This window comes from Epinephelus moara, chromosome 19 (genome assembly GCF_006386435.1).
Source record: "Epinephelus moara isolate mb chromosome 19, YSFRI_EMoa_1.0, whole genome shotgun sequence".
In the NCBI taxonomy this organism is placed as follows: Eukaryota; Metazoa; Chordata; class Actinopteri; order Perciformes; family Serranidae; genus Epinephelus; species Epinephelus moara.
Window position 1 is genome coordinate 25683288 of NC_065524.1, and position 19966 is coordinate 25703253.

The following is a 19966-nucleotide window of genomic DNA, read 5'->3' on the forward strand; positions in this document are numbered from 1 at the left end:
GAAGAGTAAAAGAGAGGCATTGTCAGCATAATGTACTTAGATTTACTTGAAAGGGTACTTTGCAGATTTTCAACCAGCTTTGTATCATCATAATGTGTGCAGTGTGTGTAAATGAACTTTGGTAAACATCTGTCCATCTAACCAATGCCTAGATCTTCCTACTCCGACAATGCATTTCACAGGCTCTCGGGCTGTTGCTTGACGTACAGGCTGTACTTGCGCATTTTCATTTGCCTGCCACCACGTACACAAAGTGTATGAGAATGGATTAAGAGACAGACCTGCCCCTCTCTCTCTCTCTTTCTCTCAAACTCAGACCAAGCTGCGATCAAATGTTAAAATTAGGAAGTGCTTGTCAAACATAAACCAGGATCTGTTACTGTACTGCCTATTTCTCATCAAAGATGTCTTTTAGAAACATATTTTAGTGCACTGTTTAGCTGTAGTAACAAGAGTTTGTGAACAGGAAGTGTGCACCATACTGTGTCTGCATAGTAAAAAAAAAACAGAGGCTGAAAAGAAACTGCAATCAAACAGTAAAACTGAGCAGTACTGATCAAACCTAAACCAAGACTCTGGTTCTGCGTTGCCTGTTTCTCGTGTCAGATGTTTTTAGAAACATGTTTTAGCTTACTGTTTAACTGTAATCATTTGGTACCAGCTGGCCAGCATTGTGTTTAACGAACAAGTTTGAGTGTTTGTGGGAGTGCTTATTGGTTCAGTGTGGCACTGTGCATTCTGGTAGTTGTAGGTTTTCTACTTCTTGGGCAAAAGTGAATGCCACAGTCCTTTGTCTCTGTTTTCTGTAGTCATGTAGCACCAATTTAAAAAGCATTTGTGTCTGTTTTTCTCTTAAGACAGCCTAGTTCTACGAAAAGACCATCTTTTCAATGGTGAAATACCTCAAAATCTGCTCAGTGTGGAGCGTTCAATTCTAATATAATGCTGGATAGTTTAATGAATACAATTGCATCATGTTGTATTTGTTATATTTTGTGAGTGAACTTGAATCTGCACTGTAAATGGTAACACGTCTCCGTCAGGTAAATGTAGTAGTACAGTGTTACCTCTGGTGTCATATACAGTTGATTTGCATATTTTTAAGTGCTCTGGGGACGGTTTAAGTTATTTTAGGGTACAATGAGCTAGAATAGCAACATAATTCAATATTTTTGATGGGACCCTTTTAGTCTGGGCCCCAGGCAATTACCTAGCTTGCATAATGGTAATGTCTGCCCCTGGCATTATTTCCTGTGAACCAGAATGTACTTCACTGTTGTTTCTGACCCCGAGAAGCTGTGACTTGGGTGTGTTAAGCAACTGTGTCATGGCAGGTGTATCGCTCAGGACTCAAGGAAGAACAGCGTCGATTGTGAAGTTGTTTGAATGAGCACTTCGTGAGGAGGCTACAAGCAGCAATATCACTAGACAAGTAATCAGCCCGTTCTGAAGAGGCATGTTTTGAACGGGCACTGCACTCGTAGAAAAGGGAAGGGAAGGAAAATGAAAGACAAAAACATCTTTGATATTTTTTTCTGCTCAGCTCTTAATTGCATATTTCCCCTGAAGACACAAAAAAGTATGGCTGAACAATGAGGCTGCCCAGGGGAGCCACCATAGATTAATTGGACAGATAGGAACCCTCTGACATTAACATTTATGCATTTGTTTACTCTTTTTCAATGAATAATAATAGGCCACCTCCCTTGAAGATCCCTAGTCACTCATTAGTTCCGGTGTGTAGCTTGTTATGGATGGGAATATTGAAGCAGCAAAATACAGTTCATCTCAGTAGTGGGCAGGCATACAAAAACTATTTCTAGAGGTTGTTTAGAATACTTCTTTCTCACTAACTTTTAATGAAGATTTGATGCCACTGCACACACTTGTTACCCATACATCAGCTTCACTATGCAGGAGAACATTACAGGAGGTAAAATGGTAAGCATGCAAATAATATTGGGCAAACTCTGCAAAAGATCCAATTTACTGTATGATATTTTTTCAGTATTTAATTTGTAGTGATTCATTTTTGAAGATTTACTAATTCATTTCAAGTATTCAGGCATGGTGTGCAAGTTTTTTCTTATCATTGTTATTATTTTCTTATTTGCCATACATAAACTCTGTGAGATGTGTATTTCAGATTTTACTGGCACTGTTAGATAGCAGAAAAAAAACGTTTTTTAGGAAACATTGATAACTGGCTATTTATTGAGGTTGGTATGCTGTAAACTTTGGTTTCATTTAGAACATTTTGAAAAAGCCATAATTTATTTTTGTAGTAGAAGATCCACATTGACTATAGATGATCAATTATTAATGGTATTTTTCCAGAGAGAAGTAACGATGTAATATAGAGGAATACAACTGCACACTTATTTTTCTTAATGGACAGTAAAGTGGAAGCAGACGGCTTGTGCTGATATTATCCTCGTTCACATTTAACCCCACAGCTGTGTGACTCCCCATTATCATAAAATGAAAATAAAGAAGTAGACCAGAACTATAAATAAATTAATGAATAAATGCTGTAGAAATGGTTTAATACTGTTTTCCTGACACTTTGTACTCCACTCAACACAATCGTTGGCAATAAAAGGCTACCTGAGTTAACATTTGACTCAACATAAGTGATTACAGATAACCATCTCTTATAGAACGTATCAGTAGGACCTCTTTAAATATATATTTTTTTATGCCTCTGTGCTGGCAACAGCTGTGGCTGGGCGCATTATGTTTTAAGGTTGTCCAGATGTCCATAAGTGCGTACGCCCCCTCGTGAATGTGATATTTCAAGAATGCTTGAGGGAATTTCTTTAGGTTTGGTTCAAACGTCCACTTGGACTCAACAATGAACAGATTTTTGTGGTCAAAGGTCAGGGTTACTGTGACCTCACAAAACATGTTACAAAAACAATTACAGGCAACCATCTCTTATAGAACTCATCAGTAGGACCTCTTCAAGTATATTTATATTTATGCCTCTGTGCCGGCAAAAGCTGTGGCTGGAAGCATTATGTTTGAAGGTTGTCCATATGTCCACACGTCTGTTGTATGTCCCATTCTCGTGGATGTGATATCTTAAGAACGCCTTGAGGGAATTTCTTTAGACTTGTTTCAAATGTCTACTTGGACCCATAAAATTGACTGATAAGATTTTTGTGGTCAAAGGTCACTGTGACCCTGTCCATCTCATTCTCATTAACACAATATCTTAAAAAAAAAACCTTGAGGAAATTTCTTAAAATTTGGCACACACGTCCACTCAGGCTCAACAATGGAGTGGTTAGATTTTTGTGGTCAAAGGTTACTGTGACCTTGTTCTCGTTATCACAATATCTCAAGAAAACCTCACAGGAATTTGTCAAAATTTGGCACAAACGTCCACTTGGACTGATTAGAATTTGGTGGTCAAAGGTCAAGGTTACTGTGACCTCACAAAACATGTTTTTGGCCTTAATTAAAGAAATCATATGGTAATTATGACAAATATTCACACAGCTGATCACAGTGATGACATTTTATCCAAAAAGTCAAAGGCTAACTTCCCTGTGACATCAAAATGTTCTGCAAGAACACTTTTTCTGGTGATAATTCAGCGCCATAACTCAAGAACAGATGGGGAGACATTCTGTTGGCACTGAAATGGTAACGGTAATCTTGAAACTGTGGTTGTTGTATAAATCTTCTGTGCTGCCAAGTTGAGGATGTGCATAAAGCATCCATGTTTTAGAATTTGTCGTTTATTTGCAGCAACATCCGTACTGAAGTATTGTCAACTGTCATGGCTGCATGTAAGTATGGACAGACATGGATATAAACTATAAGTGCAACTTGACTGGTTCACAGAGGCATACAATGTGAGGCGGTAATTCTATTTCCCTAAATGAAGAAAAGATATTGAATCCTCTGGCCAAGAGGAGGTTGAGGATGGAGTTATACTCTTCCTTGGTGATTAAAGATAATCAGTATAAGATCTCCGTAGATTTGTAACTGTTTGCATTGTTACTACAATAGATTCATCATGCACATATCATATGTTCAGTGCTCTGCTATGAACAGCGTATTTTTCTAACAGCTCACCACATAAAGAGCTTATGGTTCACTGCTTGTTAGTGGTGGTGATGTTGCCTCCAGGCGTTTTGAGTTCATGGTTCACTGCTTGTTAGTGGTGGTGATGTTGCCTCCAGGCGTTTTGAGTTCATACCATCGTCATCCAGCGCCCAGAAATATTCTGTGCTGCTTTGTTAGGGTAATAAAGAATTCATACACTCCTTGAGCCACACATCTCACATTCATAACGGCCTAATGTTTAGCTGTGAAAGCTTGGAGCGTTAATTACCACAAACAGCCTCGGTGGTGCAATATGTGGGGAGGATACAAACGCCAACGGCTAATTTTACATGGAGATGGACATGTTGAGGCTGCCTTACAGCATCTGACCATACCCAGAGAGAAGTTAGACGATTGGCCTGGATTCATGTGCAGGGTTCGCTCTAACTGTACTGTAGATGAGCGCATTTTCCCTCTCACTGATTTGACAAACTATTCCCTTTAAAGGGCGCATGGGGAATATGACATCATGCTCTTTGTACAGTTATGAGGAAAAATATGTTTAGAGTGGGAATCGTTTTATGGCGTTAAATATTCCGGACGTGTAGGCCAGCAGCTATGAAACAGTTCATTCTTTAACAGCTCTGCTGTACCTCACTGCTGTTTGCTGTGGTGGTAACCGTTTAGTTCACAACTGAGAGAAATAATAGCATTGATTTAGCTTCAGTTCAAATTGCAGTGTTTCACAGCCACCAGACGTGTGCTTTCGTTAAAGGTATAAAAAGATTTAGGGCTTGACAGTGTTTTTAATCTTTGTTTTGCACCTGCAGCCTTGCATTTTTACCCAAATTTTGTTATCAAGTCTTTTTGAGACTCTATGATAGTAAAAAGCAGTGCCAGTAAAAAGCAATGGGTGGTAAAAAAGAAGAAATATCTGGAAGCATAAAAGATAAGGTTACCATCGGCGCGCTATAAAAGAAAATAAAACCCTTTGGAGATGTAAAGAAGATATGTCAGAGGGAGGAGGCATACCCAGAGGAAAGAAATGGACTCCAGTGATCTGTGAGCTCTTAAGACTCAAACGCTAGAAAAATGTCTGACAGCTGATGCACAATCCCGTGCTATGGATACCTACATTTACCTTAAGGCGTTTATGTTATACAGTAACACAGTCACCTTTCACTGTGTGCTTTAAAGTGATCGGGAGCGTGGTACACTCCAGTATGGATACATTAGCATTATCAAAATGTCTCCTTCTAGAGGGATGTTGTCTTTTTTCCCCTGACCAGCAGAAGCCTCCTATCCCCCACGGAGAAAAATCATTTGACCTCACAGTCACTTGCTATCATTTTCTCTTATTACTTTCTGTCAACACTCATTTGTTATCTTTCATGGGGCATACAGTCTTCACAGATAACAAGTCAAGCAGTCATGAAGGAGATCATATGGTCAGTGATGTAGCTCAAACAGGAAAATGTCATTTTTTATCATGCATTTGTGTTTTCCCATGAATGCCTGTGATTTTGTTAATTTCAGAGAGTGTGTGAGACAGACAGTCTCCCATAACTGCATCATTACACCGCGATTTATTGTTCACGTCTGCTTTCTAGTGCAGAGAGCCTCGTCTCTCCCTCTGCAGTTTGCTTTACTGATGTGATGACTTCACTCGCCTCGGGCTGCACATCACACACAGAGCTGTGAAGCCCGAGGTGAGGGACGCAGACGGAGAATGTTCTCTGAGTGAGTGTACCGCTCTCGGTGATTGAATGGCAAAAAGGCAGGCTTTCATTTGGGTCTGAACTGAATGTCAGCTATAAAGTGGACACAAGTTATAACACTCATCACTGCGGCTTGTAAGTTTTGAGCCCGAACACTCATAGTTTGAGTCATTGGTACATTTGTATCTGCAGGGCTGTTCTAGGACTTTAATCTCTATAAACAACATGGTAGAAAGGACTATTTGTTGTCTTTGTGTCTTTCTTTTCTTTATGATCACAATCGTATTCTGGGAAAAGTGTCATCATCTGGACCTTTGAAAACTCTCAGCAGAATCATTTAAAAGTGAGCGAGCTGCTCGGTCTGTGACTTCTAACGAAGCAAAGAGGGATCTTGACTCATTAAGGAGCTATCTTTGCTTTGGTTGGTCAATATTTAAGTAGGCTCAGCCGATCAGCCTGCTTGTTTGATATTGGTCTGCTGCCTGGAGTGTTTGTATTGGAAATTCTTATTCTGCTCTCATTAATGTGACTTTTAAGTCACACTAGCAGCGGGACTCAGGCGCTTGGTCAGGTGGTCGGTCAATCCATCACTTTGGTTCAGACTGAAGAATCAGATGTGTGGATGTATCTTAATGACTTTGTTGATCCACTGACTTTTCCCTTACTGTCACCATTGGGTTGGCATTTTGCTTTTAAGGAAAATATCTTAACAGCTGTTGGATGGATTGCCATGAAATTTGGTGTAGGTATAAAGACTTTTAAAGACACTTTAGTGATCCCCTGACATTGTATTAAGTGCCACTAGCTGATATTCAAATGGTTGATTTTCCAGTGAGCCATCTCCACATCTGTTTGATGGATTGGCACAAAATTCGGTGCAGGCATGTATTGTTCTCAGAGGAAAAATCTGTCTGACTTTGGCGCTCCACTGACTTCTCTTTCCATCTTTTAAAAAACACATTTTCAATTTCTATATATAGTACTTCCATTCATTCATTTTCCATTGCTGCTTATCCTGTTGGGGATCGTGATGTTGGCATTGGACGAGAGGTGGGGTACACCCTGGACAGGTCACCAGACTATCACAGGGCTGACACATAGAGACAGACAAACATTCACGCTCACATTCACACCTACGGCCAATTTAGAGTCACCAATTAACCTGCATGTCTTTGGACTGTGGGAGGAAGCCGGAGTACCCGGAGAAAACCCATGCTGACACAGCAAGAACATGCAAACACCACACTGAAGGGCTTCCCTACCTCATGGTTCGAACCAGGAAGTACATACACTCAATATGTATGTTCGCTGTCATTACAATAGTATATGTTTGTAACTGACTCCCGGCACTATGGGAGTCAGAGGGAGGATAAATGTACAGAGGCACATATAGGTTACCTACACAAACAAATAAATACATTAAAAGTAGAAACACATACTGATAGGTGATCCTATACGAGCCTTTTCAAGCCCCAGCCTCATGACAGGAGGACCAGTGTGACACATCAACACATTGTGCCAATAAACAGGTTGTGAACAAAATCAGTTAAGAGCAAGAAAAAAACATGATGATCACACCTCAGGGACCAGGCATCCTGGAACAGAGTGACTACAGAGGTAAATACTGCATTACTCAGACACGACTGTGAAGAGTCAAGCAAAAGGGTTACAAATAGACCCAAATCTTTGTCTCTAATCCTTGCACTCTATCTTCTCCACTTTTAAGCATGACAACATGTCCTTAAGCCACTGGGATTCTTTGGATGGGGCAACCTTCTTCCACTTGTGTATAATTACACGACGTGCTGAAATGGAGGCGAAGCAATGGTGCCATGACACTACGACCGGCAGTCACATTTCCTCCAGGGGAACTCCACAAAGAGCGACAAACGGATTTAGCTCAATTACAGTTGTTAGAATTGTGGAAAGGGAACACACTCTTCCAAAATTGTCCTAATCTAGAGCTCTCCGGGCTTTTCCGCTTTTTTGGCTCAGTATGAAATGTCTCTGCAACTATTACATGAATTGCATGAAATTGTGTACACACATTTATGTTCGCCACAGGGTGAATTGAATTAACAGTTCCATGACATTTAATAAAGCGCCATCATCCAGTCAAATTCAAAATTTCTACTATATTTTGGTTTATTCCAAGCAGCAACCACCGAGGTTGAATGCCAGCCAACGCTGGAGGGCCAGAAACTGCAGTTGTTCAACCTGAAGCTGGCTCCAAAGGCGAGTCAGTTCCCATAGACCCCCATGTTAAAATGGCCAACTGTAAAGGAAAAATGAACATGTTTACATACTACTACATACAATGGCAAATGCAGATGGGCTACAGCAGCAGAAGACCACACCTGGTGCCACTCCTGTCAGCTAAGAACGGGGAACTGAGGCTACAGTTTGAATGGGCTCACCAAAATTAGCCAATAGAAGATTGGAAAAATGTTCCCCGGACTGATGAGTCTGGATTTCTGCTGCCACATTCAGATGGTAGGGTCAGAATTTGGTGTAAACAACATGAAAGCATGGATCCATCCTGCCTTGTATCAACGGTTCAGGCTGCTGGTGGTGGTGTAATGGTGTGGGGGATATTTTCTTGGCACACTTTGGGCCCCTTAGTACCAACTGAGCATGGTTTAAACACCACAGCCTACCTGAGTATTGTTGCTGACCGTGTCCATCCCTTCATGACCACAGTGTACCATCTTCTGATGGCTACTTCCAGCAGGATAACGCACCATGTCACAAAGCTCCCATGTCACAAAGCTCAAATCATCTCAAACTGGTTTCTTGAACATGACAATGAGTTCACTGTACTGCAATGGCCTCCACAGTCACCAGATCTCAATCCAATAGAGCACCTTTGGGATGTGGTGGAACGGGAGATTCTCATCATAGATGTGCAGCTGACAAATCTGCAGCAACTGCGTGATGCTATCATGTTTATATGGACCAAAATCTCTGAGGAATGTTTCCAGCACCTTACTGAATCTATGCCACCAAGACTTAAGGCAGTTCTGAAGGCAAAAAGGGTCCAAATTGGTACTAGTGGCCAGAGAGTGTATTATACCTGCTTGACATTAGCATTTTAAAGTTGTCATTGTGAGCATGTTAGTATGCTGATGGCAGCATTAAGCTCAAAGCAATGCTGTGACTAAATAGAGCCTCAAAGAGCTGCTAGCATGGTTTGACACATGAACTTTTAGTGGGACAACCTAGTTCAGTGCACATTTAGGACAAACATATACTAGGAGGCCTGTTACTAAACTGATGATATAGTTACCACCACAGGAAACAAATTTGTTGTGTGACTTACTGTATTCTCACAAGCTACATTTATGTGGTTGCTTTTAAGAGAGGCACAAATGTACTTGAGTAATCTTTTACAAAGCCAGAGAAGTAGAGTGAAGGAAGGCACTCCTCTAATTCTGCAGTTCAGGGGATTTTTCTGTTTTGCTCCCTCTGCTCCTCCCACCCTCATCTGCTTCTCTCCCTGTTATTTATTTATTTTTTTTTTGTACTGGCTTTGCTGGCTTTGTACACTTCAGTGCACCCGCTACAGCCAAGCCTAAGCTGAAGGGACACTGAGCTGTATGTAAATCAATTTGGAACGCAGCCGTATGTGGAAATAGAATTAGACTTGTCAGCCACACCTCTTTAGTTCCTCCTCTCTTCTTCATCGCTCTCTCCTTCTGTAGTAGTGCGCTCTTTTTCAAGTTAGGCGTACAGTACCATAAGTAGCAGCTATAGGAAGGCTTAGGGTCAGGCTCGTGGGGGAGAGGGGATTAAAAGAAATCACTGAAGTTAGCAGTCTTCAAAGGAAGCAGAGAGACTGCAAGTGGAGCCACATTTCTCTCAAATGGTTTCATGCTCAGGGGGCTTTGTGTAATGGTGAATTATTACATGAGGCATGGAGTCACATATATGTAAATGAGGCCCAGCGCTTTAAATTTGCACCGAGCATTGTACTCTTCTGGACGCCTGAGAAAAGGATGATATTAAAAAACACTGATTCATGTAAACAACGCGTGACACATCCACTTTCGGCTTCATCGATTATGCTGTCGTAGCGAGCCTGTGTCTGCTAGGTTTGATTTGTTCTTTTCAAATAAAACTCATTTAAACACGTGTTTGGTTCGGCAACAACAACAGTTCTATCTGCTGTTATTTCAGATATGACAGAAAGTCATATCTGACGTGTTTTTTTTTTTTTTTATGCAGCAGAAAGAGGAAGAGGGATTTTGTATGGTGCACGGTAATGAGTTTTTCTGCAGTGGCCTCGTCTGTTTGGTCCCTGCATTGTGACAGTCATATTTCCGGGAGCCATTCATTGATTGTTGTGTTGGATGTTCTGTGTGACAGCAATCCACTTATGTCAAGGGATGGAGGGGGAACAGGAACATATGTTCATGTGAGACATCAGGGATCAGAGGTTGAAAGGTCGACAATGAATCACAAACATGTCCCTGAATACTTTTTAGGCTATAAAGCAAAGTGTGGAAAGCTCCTCATCTGGCTTTTAGAAACAATCATTAATTCATGCCATACTGTAAATTAATTTGCAGAGAAATTCAATTAATGCTGAAGAGCTTTTTGTAAGATGCTAAATTAAAAAAAAGAAGAGGTGGGAGATTATTTTTTAAGACAAATAACAGTGCTTTCCACCTCCCAGAGGTGCTATTAAAGAGCCCCTCATTCATCACAATTAACCTGAGTGACTATTAGTGAATCGTTAATTAGATGTTGGACTGTGTCTAATGAATCGCAACACACGCTTAGCAGCATTGAATCAATGGTTATTGACTCAGGCATTTATTAGAGATTTTTATAACAGTTTTGGAAAAGAAAAATCTAAAGGTAGAAAGGTAGTACATTAGCAAAGAAGCTCACTGTCAGCTCACAGTGCACTTTATAAAACATGGTACAAATTAATCCTAGTTTACACCAAAGATTCTCAGTATGATGAGTTGTAGCTTCTAACTACTTGCAAACATTGGTCTGCAACGTTCTGAAAATCTGCCAGTTTACATCAGTGTAGTCTCTATATACAGACTCTACATTCAGTGAATGTAGAGTCTGCAGGCTAACCTTGAGAGATCTTGCCTCCGGAAGAAGAGCGGAAGAGCCCTGGTTTCCGGTAGTAGGCTGTTTGTAGTCCGTGTGATATTGACCAATCACGTTTGAGCCGGCTGCAGTTGTTGCCAGGTTAAAGGGTCCGTGCAATGAACTAACGAGGCGGAACATAATTGGCGTCACTGCAAACTCTGAATCCATCGCAATGGTTCAGCATATTTACTTATATATAAGTGGAAGTCGGAAACGGAAATTTGCCTCCTCCGCCCAAATCAAACCGGAATGCCAAAAAATCGGGGGTCTGCCCCCAGAGGCTGTATCGCCATCTGCCGGAAGTCAGACGCTGAATACAGCTGATGGGTTCCGAGAATGACATCAATGCAACTTGACAGGATGGTATATCATCTCCATAGCAATGACTCTGTGTAACAGTGATAGTGAGATACTTGCAACAGTTGCATTTCTACAAGTAGTACTAATTAAATGACGAAAACAAACGAAACAACCTAAGCTTCGTAGTCTACCACGAGAAATAGGCTCCCATTTTTTGTAACCTGTATTTTTAGGACCCTAATGGTGTCTAGTTGAGAATTTTTTCTTGTTGCCAAGGTCAACTCATGGCCCATTGGGTTCATTTGGCGGCCATTTTGAATTGATGTCCACGCTTATGGTGAAAAACGCAGATTTTCATAACCCCTGAACCACACAACATACAAAGACAAATATACCCACTTTTTCATATAATTTGGACACCAGGAATTGAATGGAAAGGTCACTGACATGCTACAACCACTCTCTATTGGTAACAAAGGGCAAATTATACAATTTAGGCTCATAACAATATAACTTCGGCTATTTTGTTTCGCAGTTGTTTCCTGCAGTTACCAAATGTAGCTACTTTATTATCTTACATACATCTCAAGGTTATTAAATGGATGAGGTCTATGACACCAGGGTGGGTCAGTTTGAGGTTGGTGAGGAGGACCTGGAATCAGACCAGGTACTGGAGGAAGTGTGAATAACGCTGCCACATGTTAGGTGTGGCGTATGTTAAATAAGCTTAGATAAGTTTCCCAATCTTACATATGTATAAGGTCACAGCTTTGTTCAGTACAATTACCTGGAGTAGTTTTGACTGTCAAAGGTGAAGAACAAGTCCGCCATGTCCCCATTGTGCTTAAGGGATCGCGCCAGATCATTGGTCTTCACAGAGAAGAGGAGCTTGGAAACGAACCGCCTGCGGTCCATGACAGACAACAAGAATACCACTTTCTTGCCGAGATGGGATAGACTATCAGATGGATAATAAATATGCCAAAATCTTACAATAACCAGCACCCATTGATCAGTTAGTATGTGTGTGTAACATGCACATATGCAGCAGGCAGCAGCAGCGACACAACCTGAGGACGGAGACTGACATACATGTCTACAGCAGCAGGGATGTACCTGACTGACAGGACTTAGGCTGGACAGGGATGGAGGGCTGTTTTCAGAGAATGCTACAACAAGCGAACACGCTGTCTGCTGACAGTTTGTAACTGACTTGACCAGCGGGCTTCACAACAAGCCAATTGGTTGTTGAAACAGGTGACCTGCCTCCTGTTTTCAAACCAGCCACTTAGAAACTTGACATGTTAAGTCGCTGGTGACACCATCAGCTGGCTTGAGTCCAGCTGAGACAGGCCAGTTCACACCGTTGCAGAGGAACAACTTTCCCCTGCAACGTTCTAAAACATTTCGTCTTGAATCTTTGGTCTGATCTGGACTTGACTCTACAGTTGCAGTTGTAGAACAGATTGACAGTTTGAGGCTGAGGAAGATGATGATCTTCCACACGTGACTAATTTCACACATCCGTCAGAAACTCTGCATGCCTGTTCCATTCATAAATTTCACCACCTGTCTCCTACAAAATACTAGAGGAAAATTTAAAGCAGCACTTGAAGAATTCACACCGGCTTTTCTGCTGAGAAGAACTGAGGTGAATATCAGACCTCGTCTCGTGTGCCGCTCTGACTCTAAATTGCATTTGATTGGCTGCATGTTCCTCTTGACAAAAATAGGGGTGGAGGTGAGGAGTTGCTAAGAAAAGAGGTATAATCACATGAAAGTATTTTGGTATTCGGGGAGAAACTCGCTCTCCTGCACTGTTTGGGTTTAGTGGCAAAACACGACTGACACGTCTGAAGTGCGGTGAGGATGATATTGTCTATCTGCTCTCTATTAAAATGCCAAATCTTTTTTAAAAAACACATATGCTCGAGATAAAATAAAACCAAGGCCTTTTTTTAAAGGGTTGTAATCCAAAAGCTCAGATTTATTTCTTTTTATTGCGACAGTAAAAAGCAAAGAGGGAAACACTGGAGCCGTAGAGAAGCGAGAACCAAGGGCATTTGATCAACAGCAGGGTCATTCTCAGCTGTGAAAGATGCACATACCGACGCCACGGAGCAGAAAGGTAACAAGCAGGGGTAAAGAGAACTCTTGTCAAACACACAGTAAACATTCATGGCCTCATAAACTGTGTACTCTTGCCAAGGAGTTGATTACAGGCAGATTCCATCATGTAAAACCCGCGGCTTTACTTTAGTATGTGTGATAGTACCACGGGCCACGCTGCCCTAAGCTGGCTCTCCCAAACATGCCTCCAAAGTCCAGCACGTGAGCATTTGCTTGGAATTATCGCTCACATGACGCAAATCCCATCTTTACTGTGAACTGTATCAGAGCGTTTTTAATTTGCCCTCCTTTCAACAAAATACTATAACGTTGCTGTTTGTCACTTTTTAAACAGTGCTTTTGCAAGTTCAGTATAAAGATGCATATTTGGGGTTTTTCCATAAAGCATCTTCTGCCCTCTGATGTGTCATCCATTTTTAATGAGACATACCGGGCTCTTTAAAGTGATTACTGGCCGCTGGCTTATCAGATTTGTTTAAGAGCTTGCTAATGGCGTGATAAGGCACATTAAAGCGATAATAAGTATTTAATGAAGTTAAATGTGGTCAGGCTCAGGCCACGGAGGATTGATCCCTTTTTAAACAGGTCATAAAAAATGAACTTTGAATGCACAGATAAGATATTAAATGGTCTGGAAGTATGGGAAAAAAAGTACATTATTGGCCCAATCCACTCTGGTCTAATTCTGGTTTTCGGTCCATGCAAGCTGTGTGGGATGGCAGAGCACTGTGGGATATGAATGATTTCCACTGTGATTTGGATAAACACTGCGGCGTTCTAGTTTTTAAATCCTCTCCAGCTCCTCTTCTGTCTTGTGAATCCCGTGTTTTCTGCCGGAAAAAAGTCAGATTTGTGAAACTTTTTGTTTGTCTGTTTGTGTTGCTGCATTATATTCACCTGCGGTGCATTGATAAGTGAGTTTATTAGAATATTTCAGACAGAAATCACGTCATATTTGAAGGTACAGAAATAAAATAATCACTTCTCTGCATTTTTACCTGCTAGTGCTCCCTCTTTCTTTCTTTCTCTGTCTCATACATACACACACATTCACACACACCCTGAGATCATCCTGCCTGATGTCAGTGTGATTATGCAGCTGCAAAAGATGGGTGTTCCTGCTGCTCCTTTGCCAATGCTCGGGGTGGGGCTCACTGTGTCCATCTGCTTGTGGCCCTAGGAGAAAAACGCACGCACAAATGGCCACACAGTTTAAAATACATCCACACACACATATGCACAGAAATACACATGCACAAAATAATTACCTCAGCAGGGAATCTAGTCAGTCATGCTGAATGCCAAGGGATTCAAGGACACATACAAATCACCTAATAAATTCACAGCAAATCAAGTCTCCCCTTGCCTCAGAATGCTAAGTATTTCATCCACATTATCCCCCCAAATCCTCGCAAGCAACACCGAATCTACATAAAAAGTCAACTAAGGGTCGAGTTTTCTTAGTCGTCTTAAAACACAGACTCTTTTTTTTTTCCAATTCAGATTTACAGTGTTGAAAAAAGTACCTGAGTGTTTGATGTTTCTGTTCTCTCTCCCCCTCTCTTTCTCTCTCTCCCTTCTTAGGGGTCTTTTTGCAAGCCATTACACTGAGACACATTACCGGGAGGATGGAAGTGCATTCACCGGTGCTCACAACTTCACGGTACGGTGGCACTCGAGTGCTTTTGACATTTATGGTCCAGTTGACGTGCAGTGGTGCTCCGCAGTCACGCTGTAAAAACCGACCCTTTAAAAGTGTTCAGGAAGGCAGATGTTTTTTTGTTATAACTCATAGAGGATCAGTAGCACAGGTTATATTCTACATTGTAGCTTATGCATTAGTTAAAAATCAAATTAAGGATTGAAAATTAATAGTTCAATTGTTTTTACCACCACAGTGTGACCCAGTGTGTATTTGAAAGCCTGTTGCCGAGCAGGACATCCATCCTGTGGCCTACATGATGATAAGCTGTGTTTTATGCTGGCTGTGTTTCAGCCAACATTGCCATCAGGATTTTATTATGGAATCCCCTTTCAGCAGATGATCTATCCCTGAGTACTTTTTTTTTTTTTTACTTTTTATTCTGTGTGCATGCTCGCCGTGTAAAGCAGAGAGCCTGCTCCCCCTGAAAATGAGGAAAAGATTGATGTTCATTTTGAGTACTTATCGAGGCTCACTGTGGCACAATTGATTCTTCATTGTATGATGAAGGTATTTTAACTTCGAGCCAGGTAGAAATATGGTTGCACTGCATTACAGCATGTAGGCATTTTTAACAGGCATTGTAGAGGAGGGATCACATTTCTGTGGCGTTTCAAAAACAGGTGATTTGTGTGCAGGATTTAGTGGCATTAGCTGTGAGGATTGCAGATTGCAACCATCTGAAACGTCTGCCATGTGTCAAACGTAAACTCTTGGTTAGGATTCCTTCAGTGTTTAATGTTCAGGAGGTTTTTACCAGGAGCTGAATTATCCACAGAGGTCTCTTCCTCACCAGAACAAACAGACCAGGTGATTAAAACCGGTAAAAAACACTGAATAAAGCAGTTTCATGTTCCAGATCTGTGTTTCTTTGATGGTGTTTGGCTCGTCTCAGATGGCCGCTGGCCCACCTGCTAATGCATGCTCACCTTTTTCTCTGATAACTTAAGTACTAGTCCATATCCATTGGTAGGTTTGTCACCTTCTACCTATGCCAATCCTCAATGCCTATGTGCAGTTTCACATAGATTGACCACGTCAGTGAGTAGAAAAACATGGGACAGACAGAATGACTGACTGACAGAATGACACACTGACAGTTTCCTTGATTATGTACAGAATACCATACCATGACTTAGTCATACCAAAAATTAGAAAAAAACAAACATTGGGCCACAGGGGGAGCCACAGCGATCGGTCGCATTTTAGCCATTTCTAAGCATTTTTCAGTTGTTATAGCGCCACCCAGTTGCCAATTAGAGTTAAATTTCTCCAGTCACCTTGAGGCGTCCTGTTCTACATATCTACCAAGTTTAGTAAAAATCTATACGGTGGTTAGGCCTAGATAAGAAATTAGCTCTCTAGCGCCCCCATTTTGTTTGATGGGGTCAATAATGGAGGGGTCCCCTCAGATTATGTGTGGTCATATGCCTACATAGTTGCGTGGTGATCGGTGAAACCCTTGAGATGTTATACACCTTTATGTGATGAGCCACGCCCTCTGCAATATTCATTGCCTTATAGAAGCTCAGTTTTAGTAAGTTTTCCAACTTTTGCCAAGAGGGAACTTTAGATATTGGTCCCTAGATTATGTTCACAGAGTTTCATGTAGATTGGTCAAACTTCCTAGGAAGAGATCGATTTTAAGTGTTTTTCAAAAAATTCAAAATGGCGGAAAATCTATAGAACTGGAAGTTATGGGTTCTTGAGGCAAATTTGTTCCTCATGAGGAGAGGCATCTCTGTGCAAAGTTTCATGTCTCTACGACATACGGGGCATGAGATATGTCCATTCAAAGTTTGCAATTTCAATTGGTTGCTATAGCGCCCCCCTTTGGCCAATTGATGTAATATTGCTTCATTCGCATCCTCCCATGACCCTCTACCAACGTGCCAAATTTCACATGGATTGACCAAGTCAGTGAGGAGAAAAACGTGGAACAGACACACCCACAGACAGAGTTTTCGTCATTATATAGTAAGATCAGACGTTCCGTAAGATTTTACCAGGAGCTAAATTATCCACAAAGGTTTCTTACTCTACAAAACAACTGGAGCTGATGATTTCACGTTAAAAACTCAAAGTTTTCCGATTCTGTTTGGCTCATCTCATAGGGGCTGCTAACTAAGGTGGCCAACATGAAAACATGATTGTCCCTTTCTAGAACCATTGTTTGATTTGTCCGTCCTGCAGAACAACATGGCAGTTTCCGTGGACTAGGACCTGCTCCCTATGTCGATATAAACGGCTCATTCTCAGATATCAAAAACACATAGATTCTTATTTCCAGGTGATTATGCACTAAAAAAAACATACCTCTTAAATTATATTCCACACCTGCCAATATGTCCCTCTAAATCCTACACACTGGACCTTTAACATATTTAACAGTCTCTTGCCTGTTTGCGGCTAAGATGGATTGAAATCACTGTTTAATTGAACGGCGGTGAGGACAGTTTGACAGGTCGCTTACAGCTCGGAGCAGAAGTGTTTGGTAATTCGGCAGTGACTGACAAGCAAATTTCCTGCAAAGTTATGCAAACAGCGTTTTCCACTCTCTCTCTCCCACCTTTAATTCTGAGTGGGAGGATGTTACAAGCGTTGCATCAGGCTGTCAAACAGACATACTGTATTGTCTTAGATAAGCCTCGCACAGCTGCACACTTTCAGTACCTGCTGTCACTGAACTCAGCAGTCAGCCATGTGTTAATCAGGGATCAGTGGAAAGACGTGCACTCTAAATAAACTCTGCTATCTTGTGAATTATCTGGTAAGACAAAGAAGTCAGTGAAAATGTAATGATTTTGCTCCTCAAGCATACAAGTCAACACCTATTAAAAAAAACCTAAACAGGAACTGTAAATCAAGACAATTTTACCAACCCTTAAATAGGATATAAAACAGGAGAACTGGATGTTTAGCGGCTAACCGAGATGTATTCCATTTTTATTCTGCTTTTTGTAGCTCCAGGAAATCCAAGAAATGAGCTTATGTCTAAATATTTCACTTTGAATGCATTTAGCTACTTTAAAAGTCACAGACACATTGCTGAGGAAGACAATCACATCCCTGCCTGATGTTTTCTTGTATGAAAGGTGAACTAATCTAGGTCAAGCATAGCCTCAGCACAGAGCCTTTGTAGCTGCTCTATTTTTATACTTAATGTAATGAATCTCAGTTCCATCACCACCTGGCTCAGTTACTTGTACTGTACTTGCCAAACAGAAATCGTTGGAAACGACTGTTTCATGCAACAAAAAAAAAATCTCACGTCAAAGTATTTCCTCCTGCAGTTCAATATTTGGGATGAGAAATGGTCAGTGTAGTGACTAATGTCGGTTGATTTAAGAGGGCTGGAGTGCAGCTAGACAGTAAATGGAGGTCTGTGCTCCCTCTTAACGAGAGTCACTTCCTCTGCTCTCCTTCTGTGCAGACAACAGTGTTCTCAGTGTGTCTGAGGAGTCTTAAAAGTCCCCTTCTCTTTCTTCTAGACCACTCTGGTGGAATGATGAAGGAAAAACAATTACCACTTTACTGTCACCTCCCATCCGTGTCAGTTCTCGGTCTCTCTTCATCTGTGGAGGTTGCATTCGTTTCAGAGAAGCCTGTTTCTGTGAAGAGGGAAAGACTAACCAGCAGCTTGTTTTTTTGTTATGATACGTTTATTATTTTATCTAGTGAGTGAAGTGTTTTTCTATTTTGTTTATAAAAGGCTTCTTAAATGAACACTTTACCTCTTTCAGAACAACTGCTACTACCATGGGGAAGTCCAGGCGCATCCAAACTCTGATGTCACCCTCAGCCTTTGCTCGGGCCTTCGGTAAGAAACATACCCATCATTTAGTATTCAAGCAGCATCTCAGCACTGCCCTTTAAGTGCTGTTTGCCTCTGCAATGTTTATATTTACTCCACACCGCACAGCAGCCCATCGCTCTTAAGCCCCTTAAGCGTGCTGTCAGTAAGTTGGTGTGTGGCTCACAGGAATAGGAGAAAATGTCACACCTCATTGTCTTTGTCCACAGAGGCATCCAGGAAATATCTGCCCTCGTTTTGGCAGTAATTGGCTTCTTGCTGTTGCTAATGACCAGGCAGAATTGGAAGATTCAGGATACGGGCAACAAGTTCAACAATGTCATATCTGGCTTAATTGACCCTCGGCTTAAGCCCCGCCCCTTTGTGATAGTCCATCAAGCTGTCAGAGCAAGCATGGAGCCCACACCTCCACTTCAACTGCACTATGTGAAGAAATATTAAAGAAAAAAAAAAAACACGATTTCAGAAAGAAGCTGACAGAAAACTACAATAGGGATTTTAAGGATATATCCAGGATGTCAAACTGACTCAGCAGCAGCAACAGGTTAAAAAGACAAAGATAGTTAGAAGCTAAAGCCGAACTATAGGCTACAGATCACAGTGTAAAAGTGAACCACCACTTTACCCGTTGTTGGAGACAGAAGACAATGAATATAAAGGAAAACACCAATTTTCAACCAACTATGTGTCATGGCAGTGTGCGCAGATAAACGTGTTTGGCTTCCTTCAGTGCAACCAGCGCTCGGGCCTCTGCCAGTTAATGGTTGGGAGCTCATGGGGAAGCCAAACATCTTCATCTGCGTACAGTGCGATGACACACAGCTGGTTGAATATCAGCAAAGTTTCCCTGCTTCCCTTCACTGGTTCCTGTACAGCAGGGTCGGGTTTGATTGACTTTTACAATCATTTAAAAGCAAGAGCAACAGTGTCATTCAGCAGCTGGCTAACTAGCTTACCCTACACTTTCTAGGGTTTGATCTTGGTTTTGAAATGGGAAGAAACGTAAATCTCCCTCCAGCCTCTCCAGGTAACAAGTGTCATTATTGCACATGCCACAGGCACAATGTTTAGCTCTAAATCCACAAAAGCAGCCTGAAAAAGGAGAAATTCGGAAACAATTGCACGACTCAAGAAACT

At 41.4% G+C, this 19966-nt stretch overlaps 1 protein-coding gene across 1 annotated transcript in view; it reads left to right on the plus strand.

Moving 5' to 3' along the window:
- The window catches only part of adam12b (ADAM metallopeptidase domain 12b), a 137310-nt gene that overhangs the window by 47728 nt on the left and 69616 nt on the right, over window positions 1-19966 (plus strand). Inside the window, exons 4-5 of the mRNA XM_050070451.1 lie at window positions 14898-14976; window positions 18759-18835. Coding sequence (XP_049926408.1) covers window positions 14898-14976; window positions 18759-18835 — 156 coding nt within the window. The remainder of the gene's footprint in view (window positions 1-14897; window positions 14977-18758; window positions 18836-19966) is intronic.